Source organism: Planococcus citri, chromosome 2 (assembly GCF_950023065.1).
Source record: "Planococcus citri chromosome 2, ihPlaCitr1.1, whole genome shotgun sequence".
NCBI lineage: Eukaryota > Metazoa > Arthropoda > Insecta > Hemiptera > Pseudococcidae > Planococcus > Planococcus citri.
Genome location: NC_088678.1, coordinates 19033705 through 19055178, shown reverse-complemented (window position 1 = coordinate 19055178; position 21474 = coordinate 19033705). Strand labels below are relative to the sequence as shown.

General features: G+C 37.0%; 1 protein-coding gene across 2 annotated transcripts in view; it reads left to right on the top strand.

Annotated features, from left to right (window-relative positions):
* Positions 1 to 851: 851 nt before the first annotated feature.
* The window catches only part of LOC135834891 (procathepsin L-like), a 40662-nt gene continuing 20039 nt past the window's right edge, over positions 852 to 21474 (top strand). The window contains exons 1-5 of one of the 2 annotated variants that reach the window (XM_065348869.1): positions 852 to 974; positions 1593 to 1744; positions 1850 to 2002; positions 2258 to 2452; positions 2589 to 2771. In XM_065348869.1, coding sequence (XP_065204941.1) covers positions 1625 to 1744; positions 1850 to 2002; positions 2258 to 2452; positions 2589 to 2771 — 651 coding nt within the window. In that variant the 5' untranslated portion in view covers positions 852 to 974; positions 1593 to 1624. Of the gene's footprint in view, positions 975 to 1579; positions 1745 to 1849; positions 2003 to 2257; positions 2453 to 2588; positions 2772 to 21474 lie in introns of both variants that reach the window. The other variant, XM_065348870.1, reaches the window with a different exon arrangement.

Here is a 21474-nt window from a genome sequence, read left to right as displayed (position 1 = left end):
TTATTTCTGACATAATATTACGACCACGGGACAGAAAATCTTGTCCACCCCCCCCCATATTAATAATAAATATAGGTATTTTATATGTACTTATATATATAAAAAAAGGTACTAGGTAGTCACCTCTTGTCCAGGTCTCACACAATTATCTCAACACAGTCCAAACATAGCATCTCATTTTTCGTTTCCTCACATCCAAGATTCATTTTTATCATTTACAGGTATTGAATAAAAAATCATACCTGCCGGAATTAAGTAGAGCGAATAATTTTGAACCATTTTCTGATAGCATGGTAGTTGACTGTTGAGTTCTTTTTTTTTTGGGGGGGGGGTGTTTATCACCTGAGAACACTTGACGGTAAATGGAAATTCTTGGAGATAATTTTAATAGAATTATCATCATGTTCAAAAAATTGATGATAAACCATTTCCATAAAAAAATAAACGGTTAATAATCAATTAATCATGTTATCAGAAAATGATTCTGAATTATTTTATTTCCGTTGTGAAATTATATCGCTCGATAAATCGGGGTCATGCGATATTTTCACCGAATTACATTTAAATCATTTGCCATACTCGTATAATTTTTACGAAAAATCGATTGCAGATCGCTAATAAACGAGACAATATTCAGCTATCATCGACTTTCAACAGGATGGTGAATCATTTGTAAAAAACCAAAAAGTGAGGTGATGGAAAAGAAAGGTTGAAATTATCAGGAGGAAACGGATGAGCAAATGATTGAAAAATTATAAAAATACAGCAAATTAGATTAAAATTGTGATGATTTGGTTTGAAAGAGATACACGTCAAGCCCCGCAGATGATAAAAATTAGTATAAATATAGACGAAATCTCCATTAATTTCACATCAGTGATTTGTTCCATATCGGAAAATTAATTGTGAGTTTGATTATTAGCAAATAGTGTGTTTCTGAAGTACATATCTGCCCATCATATGCGTAGTTATAGGTAAGTACTTACCTAATATACCTATTCCTGAAAATTATACCCAACTTCAACTTTGAGCTAAAAATTCATCCAATGTGATCAAAAAAGTTGAAATGTTTTTTTTGACTTTCTGGCCGAAATTTCAATCAATTTTGATAAGTTGCATGATGCCTTTTCCAAAAATCGCCAAAATCATGACCAAATTTTGGGATCAAATTCTTTAAAAATGCTAAAAAGAAATTTTCTATTGAAATTTTTGAACTCCTGGTGAAATTTCAACCTATTTTAATGAGTCGGATGATATTTTCAAAAACCTCGAAATCATTACCACATTTTGGGCAAATAATTCTTCAAAAATCCTCAAGAAAATTTTTCGTCGAAAATTTTGAATTTCTCGAAAAATTGCACGCCATTTTTAGATTTTAAGGTCACATTTAAATATTTCTAAGGCAGTTTATTTTTTCTCAAAATTGAAGGGAGACACGATTAAAAAAGACTCGATTACGTAATCACCATACCTAACTCAGTCTCTCCAAATGAGGTAAAAAAAAACACGTAGGTATCTACCTGCCTACCTACCTATTATATTAAGCAGGTATACTTAATAGTAATCAATGCTGAAATAGTTTCATATACTAGTTTCCAGTTGACAAGAAACTCGACGGACCAAAATGATGGGAAGATTATCACTTGTGTTATCATTTTACTCGTTCATCAATATTCAACTATTTGTGTATGGTACTGATTTTGATGATCATGAACTTAACCTGCACCAGTGGAATTCGTACAAAGTAAGTACGAGTTCTTGTTTTTTAAGCAAAAAATGTTGATATTTTTTCATGCAATGCAACCAATACCTAAACCTAACCATCTTGTTTGATTTTCATCCTTGTTAGGTTCAGTTCAATAAAATGTACGAATCAGCAGAACATGACCAAAAAAGAATGAAAATATACGTGGATAATTTGGACAGAATTTCCAAGCATAATGAACTTTATGACAAAGGCCAAGTTACGTACAAACTTGGGATGAATCAGTTCGCTGATATGGTATGTACAAAAGCATATTTTCTCGATACCAGTAAAAAAATTCGAATAGCTTAACGAAGAACATAGTAAATCCTGTAACAAAATTTTCAAATCACCATGCCACCTCTAACATCTAAAAAATTTGTGAATTTAAAATTAATTTGAAAAATTTCCATTTCTAGAATTTTTTTAACTCCCATCTGGGGGCCAATTCCACATTCTCAACTTACCATGTTCTTCATTCGGTTCGCTCATTACAAAAAAGTTTAATTTCAGACTTCTGAAGAATTTTCAAATTTATACTTATCTGAAACCGACTCCAGCTTTGCTCAAAATACAAATTCGCGTGTGATATCATCTCTTCGATCAAATGCACAAAATGTTCCAGATTACGTAAATTGGGTACATGAGGGAGCCGTGACTAAAATAAAAAATCAAGGAGGTTGTGGCTCGTGTTGGGCGTTTGCTACTGTAAGTATCTAATGGCAACGTTTCGTAATTAATAATAACCATTAAAGGACAATTTTTCGTGCCATCGAGTTGGAGAATTTGTTCAAACGACACCACGAGCTAAATGCCACGACCAATAATTTGAAAAAAATTACAGGTCGGATTATTGGAGGGACATTTTTACTTGAAAAATGGAGTGTTGGAAGATTTAAGCCCCCAAAATCTCGTGGATTGCGACAGAATATCTCACGGTTGCAATGGCGGTTATGTTACCACTGCGTTAGATTACGTGAAAGAAAATGGAATAGCTACAGAAAAAGAATATCCATATGAATCAGTGGTGAGAATAATTTAAATACATCTCTCAAAAAAAAACACACACACACACACAGGCATCAGAGTGGTCCTTATTTTCGAAGTTGGGATTTTCCTCCCTCCCAACCTCCGAAGTGAGGATCCCTGGTGAGATAATAATTCCTTATTCTTAATTTTTTCCATTTGCAAGAAACTTGGGCTGAGGTGGACTCCTCAATTTTCAAAAATTTTATAAAATACGAATTCACTGTAAAATTTTAAAATTTCGAGTTCTGTTGATATAGTGTAGCTAAGAAGCCCTACGTGTTATAGGGGGGAATAAATCCTTTACCTATGGTGGTGAGAATTAGAAATATTCCTTAGAAGGGGAATATTTCTAAGTACCTAGATAGCTCAGAAGGGTGGTAGTTTTCCTAAACTGCCCTATACATCATTTAAAAAGTGTATACCCAATAAATACGAATTCTGTAATATTTACAAGGTATATTTATAAATTTTTTACATAAATTCATTTGACCTACATGATTCTACATTTGTTTGTTTGAAAGGCCCTAAATGAATTTAAAACGAAGATAGATCTTACCATACGTGTGATGGTATAGATCAACATATTTTTAATCATAGTCCAAAAATATGAGACTTCATCCTACCCCATCTCCGAAGGTGTAGGATTGCTAAATTTTGCTTAAACTAATTTTATTTACACGAGAAAACAACATTTAAATTAGTCATCATAGATTACGACGCCTTGCTCGTAATCTATGAGAGGTGAATACAATATTAAAAGAAAGTAAGTGTATCCTGCTTACCACAAACTGTACGCGTTTTCCATCTCTTTCCTGGTGGCTCACCTAATACTACGAGCCGTCGATGGAACTTAACCAAATGAGACACATTTTAATTCTTTGCCCATTTCGGTGATGTCCGGATACATCCCAAAATGTCAAAAAGGTACACTCGTTATTAACCGTGAATATTTCGGTTAATCTAGGTTGAATTGAAACATTATCCATCAAACGATGAGATGGAAAAAACGAAAGAACTTCTGCCATGAACTCCGAATAGATGTCCATGGCTTAAGTTTTATTAACGATGACGATAGAACTGACGTACGCGCGATGTCAGAGCCAAAGTCCGGAGACTAGATTTAGTTGCCGGAACCATGTCCGCACGCATCCAAAATACATCACAATCTCTTCGCTAGCAGCTTCGAGATCTGTATTATAAAGAGACTTGAGATGGTCAAATCCCTACCCCTATTTCCGGGGGACCAATAGCGTACTTGCTAAGTACACATAAATTAGACAATTTATGTGACTTTACTAATTAATGGCCAAAATCCCTATCTCGGCCTATAAACGTCAAAGGCTGTCAAGAACTGTCAAGGGCTCGCGAACCCTTCTGCTTTTACGTTTGCCGACTCGCGGGTGCGGCCCTATATGCGCGAGTAGATCGCGAGTACCTCGAGTACTTAGCCTATCTAAAGAATTTACACACGTTCCCAACATTTCATTATAAGGGGTTCTTATTATATGCACTACCTTCGGCAGTGGGGCCAATCTGCCCTCTGTCAATTGCCCCTTCGTGAGTTCACTCAGAGGAGAGTATATCATCGAAGTGGATCACGGATCATGAACAAAAGCATAGAGGAGATTGATCCCACGCCGATATCCCCCACCCCACCCTATCCTATATGCATGCCACTGCCCCTCCGTTTTGCGCTGCGATGATTAGCAGTCTAATTTCTGAGGGGACAAACTTCAAAGTTGGTTCGGAGGCGGGACTATTTCGGTTGCAAATGCATTGAACACAACCCCTAAATGCACTTCCATCAAGTATAGGTTAGAGTCAGTCACGATTATTATTCGGTTACGAATAATGTATGGCCCTGATAAAGTTTCAGCAGTCCTGTAGAACAAGCACTCGTAGTAGAGTTACTGAAACTACGTAGTAGTTGGGAGACATAAAAAAGACTGAGGAGCTCTAATTGCTATTCAATGGACAAATAGGTATCGTGCCAAGTACATTGCAAAAATAATCGAAATAGAGGTGAAGTAATCTTAACTGTGGGAACGATTTTTGGGAATCGTATTTTTGAAAAAAGGCTTAATTTGAATCGGGTCAAAAAAAAAAAAAATTTATATCGTCTAGATGAAGGTTGACGATTTTGAAGATATTGAAGCTATTTTCCAAGAATCAAAATTTGGAAAGTAGTCGGGAAGTTGAAGTGGCCAAATAACTATCAAAATTTGGGTCAGTCTGAAGAATAAGGGTTGCCCTTTCCGTTTGCGCTATGTTTGCTAATTTGTGTCAGTTCGCTGTCAAACGTTGATAAAACTTATAAAATTTGGCCTACATTTTTTGAATTTTTGTTTACGTATGATATGATCCTGAATTCCGGTATTTTTTCCTAAAGTTTTTGAGTCTCATGCTGTTGCATTTTCAAAGGTCATACGTAATTGCTATCTATCGTGTAATTTTTTCAGTCAGAAGTGACGTTAAAAAATAGAGAAGATTTGTAAAAAATGATTAGGATTTTCTCAAAAAAAAATTGTCACTCTGTATTTTTAACTTGTTAAAATTGATCGAAATGTTTTCGTACAGTGTGGAGGGTCATAAGATACACTTACTTTTAACAGTAACATATAAATATTATGTACATGATAGAATTAAAGAAAAAAGAAAAGAAAAAGAAGAAAAATTAATAAAAGAAAAAATGAAACTTAAAATAGGTGTGTTTTTTTTTTTTCATTTGTTCATTAGTGGTGTAGTTGGAATATCTCCTTGTGAGTGGATATTGGATCATCATTTCATTTGATTGTTTACGTATCATCTTTTACGTCATCAACTACAGTGTACTTTTTAAACTGTTGAACAAATAAATTTTTAGAATTTTTGAATTTTAATTTTAATCTATAATCTAGAAATTCGGCTTACTACCTTTTGAGTATGTCGAATTTAAAATATCTATTACTAAAACTAGAAATAAGGGAAAATTGATTTTGACACATATTACTCTTTTTCCCGATTTTCTGGGTTTTGTGGTGTTTCTCTGTGGTGAATACCAGAGCAAAAACTTGTCATAATCCCTGCAGCACGACGCACTTCGGGATCCTGCTCTGCTTCTTCCGCCCACGATTGTGTGTTTTGTAGTATAACAGAGGGTTGAAGGGACTCTTCTGGTCTGCGTGGCTGGTCGCTACCATTGGTAATTCGGTGATTTATTGGTCTCGAATTACTAATTTCGAAAGTGTCATCTGACGTTTGGCGGATCGTACAGCGCAAAGATTCGTTTTCGAAATATTTCTTTGCAGCGCTAGTTCGGATCGCTGTAGTGACTGTGACTGGATGAGCTGTATCTAAATTAACAAGTTCAACATTTTTAGAAGTTGATGGGGTCGGGTTATTGTCGACTTCCATCAAAGACAAGTTTGAAGTTGAATTATTAATTTCAGTAAGATTATTCGAGCTAGAAGAAGTCTCATGAGAGGAGGATCGAGGTAACTCGTTTGTGGTCGGGTTTACTGCTGCGGTTGGTGCAATGGATGGCTCATTATTGGCTGCAGGTACTTCAGGTGATGACAGCTGGGTATCTTGCACTTTATTTGCTTCTGGGATGAATTGTCTTCGAAGGGAGTGCATTACATCGTCGTATACGGTGATTGGATAATACGGTCCTGCGCTATTCCATTCTGGTGTGCAGTAATGGTTGAGTGTTTCGAATACACTTGGGATTCGAGTTATTTTTCCACCTAAGATCTGAGACCAATCGTAATTGAGAGCATCTGAAATCTCAGTAGAACGAGTTAAATTCGTGTTGGGATGTAGAACTAGAGGTAATAGAATTAATTCCGACACGTTTAGATTTTTTAACACAGTGCATAATTTTCGCATACTTTCGAAAAATTGTTTGTATGGTGTACCACAATGTACATCATACGTTCCTATCAGGGATGGAAGAGCCTTGAATTCAGGGCTCCCGCTCTTGGCTCTGGCTCAGCTCCCCATTAAGTTTTAGCTCTGGCTCGCTCTTGGCTCTTCACTCTTTTTCTTTACATGTGCTCTTTGGCTCCTTGCTCGCTCCTCAATTCTTTCCAACTCCGCTCTTTGACTCTCAGCTCCCTCTTCCAATTTCTTGGCTCCCACTGCAGCTCCTGCTCTGGCTCTTGGCTCTTTAAATTAGAACTTAAAATTCGTGAAAAATGATGAAAAAAAATGAAAATATACTGCATTTATTTTCATTTTATTTCTCAATGAGATAACAAACGTAGAAATTATTCATTTTCTTCACAAATGTGAGTTGAAAGTTGAATTTTCAATAAAATTGTGCGCATTTTTCCACTTTTTTTTCTACTTTTAGGGAGCCAAAGAGCCTGAAAAATTTTGTGGGCTCCCACTCGGCTCTGGCTCTTTCCAGGTTAAAGACTCCTTATGTTGATGGCTCTCTTGAGTAAAATAAGGAGCTCTTTTGCAAGAGAGCTCTTGATATTTTTCTGCACTTTCATTTACTTGGCTCTTGGCTCTGGCTCTAGCTCCTCAAAAAATCCGGCTCTTTCAGACTCTGGCTCCGGCTCGCTCCCGGCTCTTCCATCCCTGGTTCCTATTGATAACATTACCCTAGTAGGGAAGTCTTTAAAATTCGAAATGAATTTTACGAGTTCGGCAAGTAATAAGTCTTGTCGATAGAGCTGTGTACTTACTGCATCAGCATAGGGTTTACCTAGTGACAAGTATTTAATGATGCTATAGACGTGGCCATCCCCTATCATTAAGATGTTGTAGGTAAAGAGTACTACAACATATGTCTCGTTGCTAACTTCGCATGCCGCCGCTGTGAATCCTTTAGGATAGGAGTTCAGAGGGTAGAAGGGAAGGAGTTCGCTGGAATCCGTTCCGTAGCGGAGACGATATTTACGATGATTGTTCCCTCTCTCGGCTGAGGTACCCTTCTTCTGTTTAGGTGGCGGTATCTTTGCTCTCTTGGAAGCATGGGAACCTGTCGAATCATTTGAACTTTTCGAATTTTCGTCGCGTGGATGATTCGATGACTCAGAGCTCATATGTTGCTTTTGGCTATTACTTTCTGAGGATGATCCAAGTGGATGAGGCGTCGAGGCGCATGAGGCGTACGGTGTCATGGTGGATGGATTTGGAAGTATGGATTGATAGGTTGTATTCGGTACACGTACGAGGTTTTGATTACATAAGAAAATCGGTGGAAGATCGGGAGTTGGGGGTGGAACGTCCATTGGGTGTGAATATAAGGATGATGGAGTAGTTTCGACATGCTGAGGAGCTGAGTAAGTAGGTATTGAAGCGAATGACGTCGGCATTGGACTGTAGATAGGGGATTGGGGTCTATAGCCTAATGGGGTATACGGCCTATTAGGAGTATTTCTCGCACGAATACTTGCATACAAATTACTATTCTGTTCATCAATCAGCATATTGTATCGAGCTTGCAAATTCGTAAGTTCCCTTTGAATATCCTCGTTCTGTGTCCTTAATGTCGTATTCTCAGTCGTAATTTCCGATACCGTGGCTTGTAACCTGGTGTACAAGTCCCGTTGCATCGTCAATTGGTTATTTAATTCTCGAACCCTCGAATCATTTTGCATATAATGCACAATTTTGGACGAATGTTTCACCACCGAAAAGTCAGTTCCACACAATTTCTCTCTACAACCTCGTCGCATACAGGTTATAATTTTCATATTATGAGCAGTCTGCATACTATCGATGTAATAGTTGTAAATACAACTATAATGGAAAAGATGTAGGCACTTTGTAATCGCAATTTTATCTCTACCTGTCACTACATCCGGACCCATATGGGTCAATGGTCGAGAACATTTATCGCATATGAGTTCGCAATGATTCATGATGCAATAGATATTTTCCAAAAAAAAAAAAAATTTCGCAAAAAAAATCAAGCAATCCTATATATTGTAGTGTACCACCGTGGGTTGCTACAATATAGTTTACATGGACGAGACAAATGCTAATATTTGAAAAGCAAAATATAAGCTAAGTCGAAAAAAGAGTCGATCTCACCAGATATCGAAGTAGGTCCTCCTGGCACTAACTTCACTACATATATGGTATTCGATCCTTTTTGCTGGATGTTTTGGACGTGATTTTTGACTATTTCTTTCTCAGGAAAAAATGTCCCTACTCCATTTTACATAAAGTTCTTATCGCGTCTTATTTTTCTCGCGACATTTACGCATATTTGGAGACGAGGGGTAGATTATTTTGTCGAAAATAATGACCAAGAGTGTGAACAGATAGAGGTTTTTAAGACAGAAGATACAAAGTTACGCCTTTAAGTAATAAAATTTTGGGACCACAGAAACGTGATTTTTTCGTAGTTTCGATTTTCTGAAAAATCACTGGTCATAAATGTCATCGAAGGGATGAAGATTTTTGACAAGAACTGTCTCTGTGATGTTTTTCTCACGTACCGATGTCCAATATACTATTTTTAGGTTTCGAGTAATTTTTACTAATTGGGCTAATCGCGTTTCGAATAGGGAGAAAAAAAAAAGGTCAATGTATCGAAAACAATGTGTGTGGTTTACGCAGGCTGTCGCGCACCCTAGCTACCGGTTGTACGTGTAAGGCGTAGGGTCATTAAATAGTTTACTTTTTACGAGCGTGTCACTGTGTCCGCGATCGTAAATGTGTTAACTAGGGTGGTTTCTTGTCTACTGTTGTGACAGTGATTGATTCAAGTGCTAAATATTCTCTCTGCGTAAACGAGGAGGGATACGTTTAAAATATGAATTATTTTGTCTTTCTATAGCGCCTTGGCTGTGAAAGAACGTAATTTTAAATCTATCTGATAAGTACTATATACCTAAGAATAAAGCTATTTTGCCAGGAATTAACATATCTTGAAAGTGCATTTACTCGAATCAGTTGCCATTTTTTGTCTAATAATATTTTGAAAAGTGGGTCATGAAGCATAAATAAGTCATTGTACAACTAAGTCAATGATATCTGTGATGCATTTATTCGCATTTTAAGAATGCAAGTTGAAAAGAACGAGAGTCTTTTTGTGGTATGTTCGTGAAAGTGTAATATATTATAGTTTTACTTAGACAAATTATGGTTCGTGTGTCATGAGCATCCGTTTATTTTTCTTATCGAGTTGTTAGGGCAATTGACAGAGTAAAAAAAAAATTTTGCTTGTGGATGCTCATAACTGTTTTGATTTGAGTAGATGGTGTGTGTGCGAGCATTCATTTGCATTTCTATCAATTGTTGGTTGACAGAGTTAGGATTTGAATAATAATAAAAAAAAATGTATTAACGAATGCTCGAGTGTATGAGTATCCATTTATTGTGATATCGGGCAATTGACATCGGGCAATGGAATAAAAATTTTGTATGATGAATGAATACTCATAATTTTCTTTTTGTCTGTATTTTTACTTCAATTGTTGGGTAACTGGTAGGTTGGTATGATCCAGCTATACAGACGAAAATATGATTTTTATTTGTTTTCGGGTGCTGGGGTGATCGATATGGTGTTTTTATCTATATACCGAAATCAATAACCTCAGTTTTCGAATAACAATACATGCGAATATGCTTACAATTAGTATTTTGAATATTTCTACCGAATTATTACGATGTAATGTGCGTGGGATAGCCCTGCAACATGTACCATCGAAATAATATCAAATATTTCAACGGAGGACGCTGCAAGGTGGTTCCACGCTGTGTTGTGTTGACGTAGCGGCTAAGTTGCATATTGCATGGGGTTGATGAACTGGTTTTTAGGGTGTGTACGTATTTTCAACGCGTGTGTTTGAGAAATACGTCGCGTATATTTTTATATTTTTATAGATTTTAAAATTTTTCGCTTCACATGTGTGTAGTAGATAGGTATGTTATACAATTGGGGAGCAACTGACAAAGGTGTACCTATCTACGTTGCAAAATACCTGGGTATTGGAATGACGTGTATGGAAAAGTGAATTTTTAATCTAAAGAATCCCGTTTGTTGTTATCGGGATTGTCTATGACGTCGACTGTATTGGCTACGAATTGTTTTTTCCAATATGATTCAGATTGAGGTCGCCCTAATCTAGCCCTAACTCTATCAGATATACGGATGATTGGGAGGGGAGGATATCGTGGATTTCTTGCCCCAGCCTGTACATCTTCTTGAGACTGTGTTGCGGGTTGCTGAGTTTCTGCAAAACCTGAGTCAGGGGGAGAATTTTGAGATTTTTTAATTCTCCTAATAATGACTGGAGTAGGTGTTGTTTCGAGATTTTGGGATTCTGTTAGTACCTCTTGGGTGACGTTATTATCTGAATCTCGTTGTGAATCTGGCGAGGTGTTATCCTGGGATTCATTCTCCTTGTCTTTCTTGGGAGGTCTCCCTCGCCTTTTAGTTGTAACAGGTGGTGAATTCTCAGGTGCCCCTTGAGAAGGTTGATCGTTTTCAGATTGAGAAGATTGACTATAGATGGTTTCTTGCGAGTCATTCAAGGGGTTTTTCCTTGGTCTTCCTCTAGGTCTTTTCGTTGGCAAGTTATTGTCTATAACTGCCCCAGAAGAGGAAGGAGGTGGATCCGCGAGAGTTTCACCATCCAGTAATCGAGAGTCTAATTCCTCGAGCGCTTTACGCTCGGCTCGGGCTTTCGCGCGATGCTCTCTTGCTGCTTTTTCGACTTCTTTTATAACAGCTTCGGAAGCTCGTTTGAAGTCTTTATTGCTTACTATGATTTCACTTGTGATGTCGTCTTCCTCAGATTTTGAGTTATTCTCATCATCAGAGTCATCCTCAGTATCATCACGATGATTTGTGAGGAAGTCTTTGATCTTCTGTTCCAGGGAACGATGATCGATGTGAGATTGAAGGCAAACTTCCTTTTTCAATTTCTCCAAATTGTCTCTAGTAATAAAGAGAGTTAGTTGACGGATGTTTGACACTCGGTCATCTGTGGCATCGTCAGTGGGTGCTAGTAAGTAGCAGTTTTGGCCATTCCTTTGAATAACTATGAAGGGTCCTACTTTCTTCTGGTAGAGTTTAGCAGAAGTGCGTTTTTCTCGTGACGATAATTTGTGATTCGTCATAAGGACCCAATCACCTGGCTCAAAAAATGTCGGATCGAGATGTTTTTTGTTGAACGAAGATTCTTCCTCAATTTTCTTGAGTCGTCGTTTTTCGCGAATGAAATTCTCAACTATTTGACGTTGAGTCATATCGAAAGTTCTTTGATTTTGTTCTTCAGGCGTGTAAACAGCTTTCTTGGCTAGAGAATCAGCTATTATGTTAGTAAATTCATGCTTACGTGCGAAGACATGAATAAACTCTACAGCTTCAAATTCTTTCTTGAGTTCAAGAATTTGTTTGAATAATTTCTCGTGGTGAACAGGTTTGTTCCGTGAATTTTTCCAATTATTCGTCTGCCAAGATGAGCATGTGTTATTGAGCGCTTTTATTGCGTAATTTGAGTCGCTCAACAATTTGACTTTTGTAATCTCATTATCTTTCAAAATTTCCAGAGCTGTTTTGATTGCAATCAGCTCTGCCAGGTTATTAGATGTAGGATAGTCTGGGTGAGTTATGCGTTCCGAGACATTCATCAGGGATTCTGGCGCAAAACAAATCCCAATTCCTGCGATAGCATTAGCGTCGCCATTTTTCGAGCACGCACCATCGGCTGTGACTCGAACATAGCCATCCCTGTCTATAATTAAGTCTTTGTTTGGGTCTAGTGTTTGACCTAAACATTGAGCAACTGAAATAGACGGGATTTCTTGTTTTGCCATTTTATCGCGGAGTTTTGTGAGTTCACGATTAAAATTGAATTTCAATTTTTTGTGAGGGATTTGTGAGGTAATTTCATCAGGAATGCCCCACGCCTCATTCGGTTTAAAGCCGAATGATGTCGGGGTATTGTTCAGTTCGAGTTCGATTTCCTCAATTACGTCATACCATCCGAGGTGTGTACGTCGAGGGTCATGAGTGGCATTTGTCTTTACTCTAATTTTATCGCCTATGCTTCTCATAGTTCGCTCTACGGAGGAAGATTGAGGATTGTAGGCACTTGTGTGTGCCACTTGAATTCTATGGGATTCAAGTAAGTCATACCAGGCGTTAGATATAAATTGACAGCCATTATCAGTGATGACTTTTCTGATTCGAACTTTTTGATTTGTGATATCTTTAATGATAGTATCCATCTTCTGGCATACTGACTCCTTTTTGGTGTTATACAGAGTTCGTATCCAGGTACGGTTCGTAAAAACGTCTTTTGCTACGAGTAGATATTTTGGCTCACAGGCATTTGCAGGCAAGGGACCGAATATGTCGACAGATAGTACGTCGCCGAGTGCGTATGCTTCGATTTGAGCATATTCAATTATCTTATGTTTCGCGTAATTTTTGTTAACTTTGCACACAATGCAAATGTTACAAACTTCTCGGATATACGCGAGAGAATTATTGTGGTAATAAATTCTCCTGAAAATTACATCGAGCTTGTTGGCACCTACATGGCCGTGAGCACAATGTAAATAATCAGCTGTATCGAAAAATAACGTATCTGGCAAACATGGAACTCTTGATCCATATTCAAGTTTACGTAGGAGAACTTTCTCGCCTTTGGTATTTATAAAGAGTTCAAATTTCGACATTTTAGATTTTTGAATGTCTCTTTGCTTTTTATTGTTTGCTGGGACTCTTTCTTCAAGGATTTCAATGATCTTTTTGCAGAATGGATCAGTCTTCTGATGAAAAGAAATATTTTTGAGTCGTTGATTGAGCTCAGAAATATTTTCATCTAGAAATTTGAGTTCGTAGGGTTCGATACTCGTCTCAAAATGGTCATCCTCGACTGCTGTTGAATAACTTTCTTCTGAAGAAGAGTATTCAACTTCGACACAATTTATCTCTAAGTCAGGGGCTTTTATATCGTAAAGCTTCTTATTGGATGTATTCATGTCATAGATCAAATCATAACAATTCAAGACAGTGATCCAGTGTGCTGCCTTTCTATGCGTTTGTGCGATTTCTCTGAATCGGTTTACAATAGGTAAAAGGTTCGACCGTACATGGATTCGTCGACCATGTAACCAAATTTGTAATTTTTGGACGCATTTTACAAGACACATCATTTCACGGTCAAAGAGAGTGAAGTTTTTCTGGTGTTCTTTAAAAGCTATCGAGACAAATAGAATGATTCTTTTCTCTTCTTCTTCCATGTAAAAGAGAACACCATTCATCGCGTCATTTGATAATTTTGTATCGAGAAATAAATCGCCCTCTTTAGGTGCTTGTTGAAGTTTAAAGTCCTTGCGAAATTCAGCTTTGAGCTTTTCAAAAGCAGTTTGTTGGACTTCAGTCCACTCGACAGGTACGTCACCTTTGGTAAGTTCGTAGATGGGGTTAACAATTTGCGAATATTCGGGTATAAAGTCCCTATATAGACCTGTATTCCCTACCAAAGCCAGTATATCATTTTTCTTGGAGAGTGAGAATTTACCTCTTTTAGTGTGTTTTTTCTCAAACTCGTCCAATTTCCTAATCTTTTCGCTTTGTTTTCCAACGCCTTGGTCGGAGATAACAAAGCCTAAATGGTCTGCATAATTACGAAAAAATTGGGTTTTAGTCGGGTTAAGTGTTAGACCATGTTCGCGAATTTTTTGGAAAACTTTTTCTAGTCTGGCGATAGTTTCTTCAAAGTCTTTGCCTGATATTTTGATATCGTCAACATACTTTGTGATTCCGTCTTCATTGTCGATCACTTTATTGATCATTAGGACAAATTCACCAGAGGAAATTTTAAGTCCATAGGGGAGTCTTATAAATTCAAAAACCTGCCCCTCGACTTGAAAAGCTACAAATTTTCGCGACTCTGGGTCTAAGACTAATTGCCAAAAGCCAGCTGTGAAGTCGAGTGTGCAAAATAGTCGATCTCCAGCATTGTCGTAGATCATGCTAGAGATGGTATTCGGCTCCGTCAATACATTAATGAGGAATTTATTCAATTCGTCTGCATCGAGGCAGAGGCGAATGTCACCATTCTTCTTCACAACTGGTGCTAGGGTGTTAATATAAGGTGAATGTGAATATTGAATAATTTCGAGTTCTAGCATTTTTGCTATGGCGCGACGTAATGCTGGCAATAATTTTTTGCTAGGTCGAAATTTTTCACCTCTCCAGGGTTTTAGATGTTCACCACCCTCTGGAAAGTTAAATTTTACTTGTTCACCTGAGTACATTCCGGGATTTAAATCAAAAATATCGTAAAATTTTTCTAATCTCTCGAATCCTTGAACAGATTGCTCTTGAGTAATTGAACCATTAGCAACTGCCATTTTTAAATCTTTTCGTAAGTTTTCTCGGAAAGTTTTAACCGCGGTCATTTTATCTTCGATAATTTCTCTTTGCACTTTAGTAATTTGTGCATTAGTCATATCTTCGTAAATTTGTGGATACTCGTCTTGATTTATCGTTACGAGAGAATACACAGTGAGTGCATTTTGAAATTCGATCGTGGGCATAAATGGGATAGTGAATTCTTTAAAAAATTCAGGTTCACATTGTAGCTCACGCTTATGAATATTTAATGACATGCGGAAAAATTCCATGGAAACTCTACCCATTAAAAATGAAGTTCCTGGAGCGTCCATTATATAGAATGGAACGCTCATCAATGCTGGTCCTAATTTCATTAAAATTTCAGCCATATGGGTGGTAGCAGTAATTATTGTATTATCGGCTAGCTTCAGTTGGACCCTCTTCTTTAATTTAATAAATTTGATGAATTGGGGGGCTTCCTTCAAAAGTGTTTTTACTACTAGTTTAGTGAGAACGTTTGGAAGTGCCCCCGTGTCCAACTGTAATGCCAATTTTCTATTTCCAACAAATACTGGCACAACGCATGCAGGGTCGTCTGTGCATTGTTTTACAATTTGACGTGAGATAAATGGCATAGGTTCATTATCTTGAATTATTGCATTATCGATTGCGTCAATGTAGGAAGTATTTTGTCGTTTTGGATTTATGAGAGGTTCTTTATTTTTACGTTTTTTAGCATGTTTTTGAAGCGATTGGTTAATTTTGGATGAAAATAGCTCGCCTAAATTTTGAGAAGATTTTGAGCGAGGGTCGTTCTGCAGTTGTCTAAATGCTGCTCTTACGATTTTTCGTGGTTCAAAATTTTCCTGATTCGTATTCAAAGTTATTTGATTGACTGGTATAGTTGTCATTCCCCAAATTTCACCTTGAGTGTTGGTGAATTTTTGTTCTTGTTCCATTGAATCAACGTGTTCGACCCACGCTTCGAAATTTCGTTGGCGTATCATTTCCATGATGATGGAATTACGAACATCGCGGTATTCAAGAATTGAAGGGAAATAACGTCTTAGTGCTGGAATATAATGGAACTTCTGTTCAATAGGCTGAAGTTCTCTACGATTCCCTAGTTTGGGTCGTGTATAAAATCTTCCTTCATTGCACATGACTTCAGTTTGTAAAAATCGCATAGCGGGGTTTTTCCAAAAAAGTACACTGGGATGAGAAGCGACACGAGCGTATATGTTTTTGAAATCGATGTACCTATACAGCTTAACATCGGGTTCTTCAATATTTCGCGGTTTGACGAGAGGAAATAAGAGAATTATTTTTTCAGCATGGTGATAACCTAACAGCAATTCGATTATATTATTTAATTGTTGTTCAATTACTCGATACGGTTTGCGCGAGAAATTGAATTCTAATTGACCTGCAGAAAGTATGAAATTTGAGTAGGGTTTGAATTCGACTTTCAATAATCGATTGTAAAGTTGTTCGAGTGGTATTTGATCGCGTAAATAATCGGGTAGATCTTTAGATACTATCATTTCTCCGCATGCCATATAATGGGCTAAACCATCGCCAACCCATATATATTGGTTCAAGATGTCTCTGAATGGGGCTAACTTAGCACTAGGAACTGCCCCCGGGCTGCCTAGTGATGATCGTTTCCCGCATCGGAGCTGTCATCTTCCTCATCACTCGGATCAGGGGAAATCATCGATGTTACTGAGCCTACTGCCAAAGTTATTGATTGAAGATCTAACTGCTCTGGTTGCTCCTCAAATAGTTCGTTGAGATAATTACATACTGAGACTGTTTCACCTAAGTCTTCTGGGTCGTTATCGACGATAACATATTTATTGGCTTTTTCATCGAATTCTACAGTTTGAACCGGAGCGGGAGGAGTACGCGGAGGTCTCGATTTATTATTGGTGATTAAATTACCGAATTTATCGACATTGAAAGGTTTTGAATTTGAATTAAATTTTTGAGGCGTACCTTGATTAGAGGTTTGACTAATTTTCGGAGATTCGGGCTTATCTTTGGGATAAGTTGTTGGAGATTGATCGGCTGAATCTTTTGGATTTTCAGTAGAATTGCCAGAGCGATTATTACGATAATTGTTATTATTAGGTTTCCTAGCTTTTTGAGATAGCATATCCCATAAGTTTTGCAATTGTTCCTGAGACGGATACGATTGCTGTCTAGGTGCCTGAGGTGTGTATGGTTCGGAATTCGGATATCTACGAGCTCGAGAGAGGGTTATTGGGACCTCATTTTCTGTATCAATTTGAATTTCTGTCAAATTTGATAATTTTTCGATAAATTGATCCAAAGTTTGTCCTTCTTCCTTGAGCTTATATTGATATGGCTCGGGGGTTTTATTAATGAGTAATTGAATAAGGTCCTCCGTATAACCATGACGATGATGGGATAGAGATCGAGCCCATCGAATCATTTTATTTGCCATATCTTTTATATTTTCCGCGGCATTAAAATGGTATTTGCAAAACTTCATAGCCTCATTTTGAGCCCTCCTGTCCCAATAATAATTCAAGAATTTCTTTTTCAACTCGTTGAATCGATAGACGTTACGGACTGTTTCCAAAAATTCCTTGGCATTTCTTGTGCAAATTACCTTTTTGAATGCGAAAACTTTATGATCTTCAGCTGCATTAGCGTAAGAAAAATATCTATCGAAATCGTCCAAAAATTCGTGCGGAAAATGTAATAATTCATCCGAAAAATAGACACCTGCATTTTTTACAGAACCTGGATCTATTGGATTGGTTTTTACTTTATTTTGTTTGATCATAGGTAAATGGCGAATCGCGGTTTTGATAAAATTTACTTCATCAGAGAGTTTGTTACACTCGTTTGAGTCGCTATGTATTTTTGTGACGAGTTCAGAAATTTTTTGGAGGTTGGAAGAATTATCAGAAGTTTCGGATTTTGTTTCAGTAATGATAACCGATGTTTCATTTAATTTATCAGTTATTTCTTTTAGCCAATCATTAGTACATTCAGCATGTTTAGACTGTTGAATCGAAACGTCTTGTATTTTATCGTTTAAATAAATCGCGGCGTTTTTCGCTTCTTTCGCATAATTTTTGGCCTTAATAATTTGCTGATTATTAATTTTGAAATTCGATTTCACTTCTGAGTGAATTTTGTCATTCCAATCCCAAGTAGTTTTAAAAGTTTCGTAAACTTCCTCGTCAATAAGATCCTTAAATGATTCGGGGTCAAATGGACGCGAATATTCCTGAGTACCGATACCTTCATCGGAAGGTGTATTCAAATTACTATCTTCCTCAACTGGACACGCTTTGGCGTACATTTGAGGTTGATCACCACAAAACGATTGATCTGAAGTATGACTCTCTTTGTCGTTCATATTCAAATCAGAATTCATTACGCGATTGGGCTTGAGACTATTAGTGCCTAAGTCCAGTGAAATAAACGATTTGTTTTTACTTACTCTACTGCGAGTGCTTAAGGCTGGTGGAGTATTCATAAACGCGAAGTGCTTTACGAATGAGTACTGCAACCCACGACGGAAGAACGTAGTATGAATTTCTTGTGGCAAGTGAAAGAATATTTATGAAGAGTTAAAGAGACCTGATCAAGTAGTGGGAGGTCCTAGCATTCCAATAGTTTCTCACCCCTTTTTGAAGTCGTCGCCTTTGGTCATAAAATAGAAAGAATCTGACAGATTTACGATTTCGGCACGCGCCTTTAACTAAAAGGGTGACACTTGTTACATTTTTTGTACATAACAATTAGTATTTATGTATCCTGTCATAATAAATACTTCGGTGAAATATTAAAAAATGAGCCGCCGGTGGTGGCGGGGTTGGTGGAGGTGAAAATGTACTCGAAGTATTCGAATGCACTTCCATGAAATTCCTACATCTTTTCCCTTTAAGTTGCAATACTATTCGCTAATGCGATCTAAGAGGGAAAGATCTACGCCCTCTGAGCTAGGTCTAGGTTGATGGAATTCTCTCCCTTTGATAAAGAATTTAAGAAAAGGGTGTTTCAAGGCCAAGATCTAGCGGCACGTGTAAGAATATTGCACCAAAAATTAGTAACTTAAGAAAAAATATTTCTAACTCTAAGTTACTTAGCTACCTCGTTTTCGTGATTTTTTCCTTCCAAATAGTTCGAAAAAATGTCTAAGTAGCAGGCTGATAAAAAAGTAAAGTGATTTTTCTATTTGGTAATTAGATCTATGTATCTATAATTACGTGATTATCTCGTCTCGCCACTGCAAGCAGTTTGGAAACAAGGTAAAAAATATAAATTATGCCTAGGGATAATTTAAGCTTTGTCAAGTTTATCAATTCGATTCTGATTGGACTCAGAAAGATGTTTAAATGAAAAAGAGTCTACAAAACAGTATCAAGAATTGAGGTAAAAAATATTGCACTAAATTTCTAACAATCTATGCTTATTTCTTACGCATGTCCTATTTCAATGTTGTTTCATTTCCGAGATTAGTCGGCAAAAACACCATTAAAATAAGGTAAGAAGGTGTATTGTATTTTTTCAACTTAGTAAGTTTTTACTTCGTGCTTAAAAAACTTACTACATGCGTCGAAAAAATACAATATACATTCTGGTGGGATTTTGATAATTTCTGTACACGAATGTTCACAATTATCGAATCCATGCGGTAACCTAGAGTTTATAGACTAAATAAATTACGCGAAAAGACACCCTCTTTTTCATTGAGAAGTGTTGATTTTTAATGGTGCTATGGTACATTAAAAACGTCACGTTTCCCTATGCTGCTGTGTTCATTCACACTCAGCATCGTAGCTCCTCTGTCTGTGAAGGACACGGTGCGAGATCCCTAACCTAGTCACCTATTTATTTTGGAACTATTCGTCTCGAAAATATTGTGACGTTTTGGTCAATTTTGGGGTAATTAATTTCGTCTATAATTGTGTTATCCTAAGTAAGGTTAACTAACTAGGCTATTAGGTAAGTTTTATCCTCATTTCGACACTGTTTTCTTCTAAAACATGCAGAAAAATACTTGTCAAAAAACGAGGTGAAAAGATTTTTTAAAACTATGCTTAAATTTTCAAATTTAGTGACTAATTTTTTAGCCTTTGTCAGATTACGTTCCAATCGGTTCTCGGAATACTGAGATTGGTCAGATATCGATGACGAGGTGAAAATCTAAAATTAGATATTTCTAGGTGAATTTAGCTCTTTAACATACATTCCGCCCCATGAGGTTTGGAGAAAATGCTAAATGAGCAAAAAATCTAAGCATAATTTTATATTTAGGGTAGAATTCGTAGTAAGTCCAGACATTTGCCAAACCCGTCTGCAGTGAATATAGTGAGATTATTCCAAGGCTAACCAAAGATCTCAATTTCTTGAAAATCAATGAAAGTGCGATCTACACACCAGGTATAATTTCAACTCTTGGTGCTTAATGTAGATCTCCCTACATTTTTTGAGGCTAACCAAAGATTTTCAGATGGCAAGACTCACTTCGGAGGCTAACTTCCAAATAAAGCGCAATGAGAGTGCAAAGGGCCTCTGTGAGTATCTCAACCTTAAGGAAATCAATGAAAGTGCGACCTACACAAAAGATATACGTTAATACCAATTGCTAATGTAGGTCTCCCTAGAGTCTCGCACTCTTAACCCGAAAAATGAGGACATTAGCGACCCATTTGATTTCAGTCTGGTACAAGTACCCATGTCGAAAATCAGCATTTTTCGTTTTAAAAGTTTGAGAGTACCCTTTTTCCAACAGACGAAATGAACAAAGTTCAAAATTTCGCTGTTTGGAAAATTCTTCTACTTATGATCCGAATTAGAGGAAATTAATCGACTATTTTTATTCGTTTCATAAGTAGGGTGGTTCTAACTATAGGCTCCTTTAACTGAAAATTACGTGAATTTTCAGCTAGAGGGTAAAATATTTTCCTTAATTCACTACAACGTGAGTCTCAAAGTGTAGACTTACTAACCCATCTTTAATTTATAAATAAATTAAAACACAGGTCCCACGTTCAGGCGCCAAAATAATGATATAGTGTAGCTAAGAAGCCCTACGTGTTATAGGGGGGAATAAATCCTTTACCTATGGTGGTGAGAATTAGAAATATTCCTTAGAAGGGGAATATTTCTAAGTACCTAGATAGCTCAGAAGGGTGGTAGTTTTCCTAAACTGCCCTATACATCATTTAAAAAGTGTATACCCAATAAATACGAATTCTGTAATATTTACAAGGTATATTTATAAATTTTTTACATAAATTCATTTGACCTACATGATTCTACATTTGTTTGTTTGAAAGGCCCTAAATGAATTTAAAACGAAGATAGATCTTACCATACGTGTGATGGTATAGATCAACATATTTTTAATCATAGT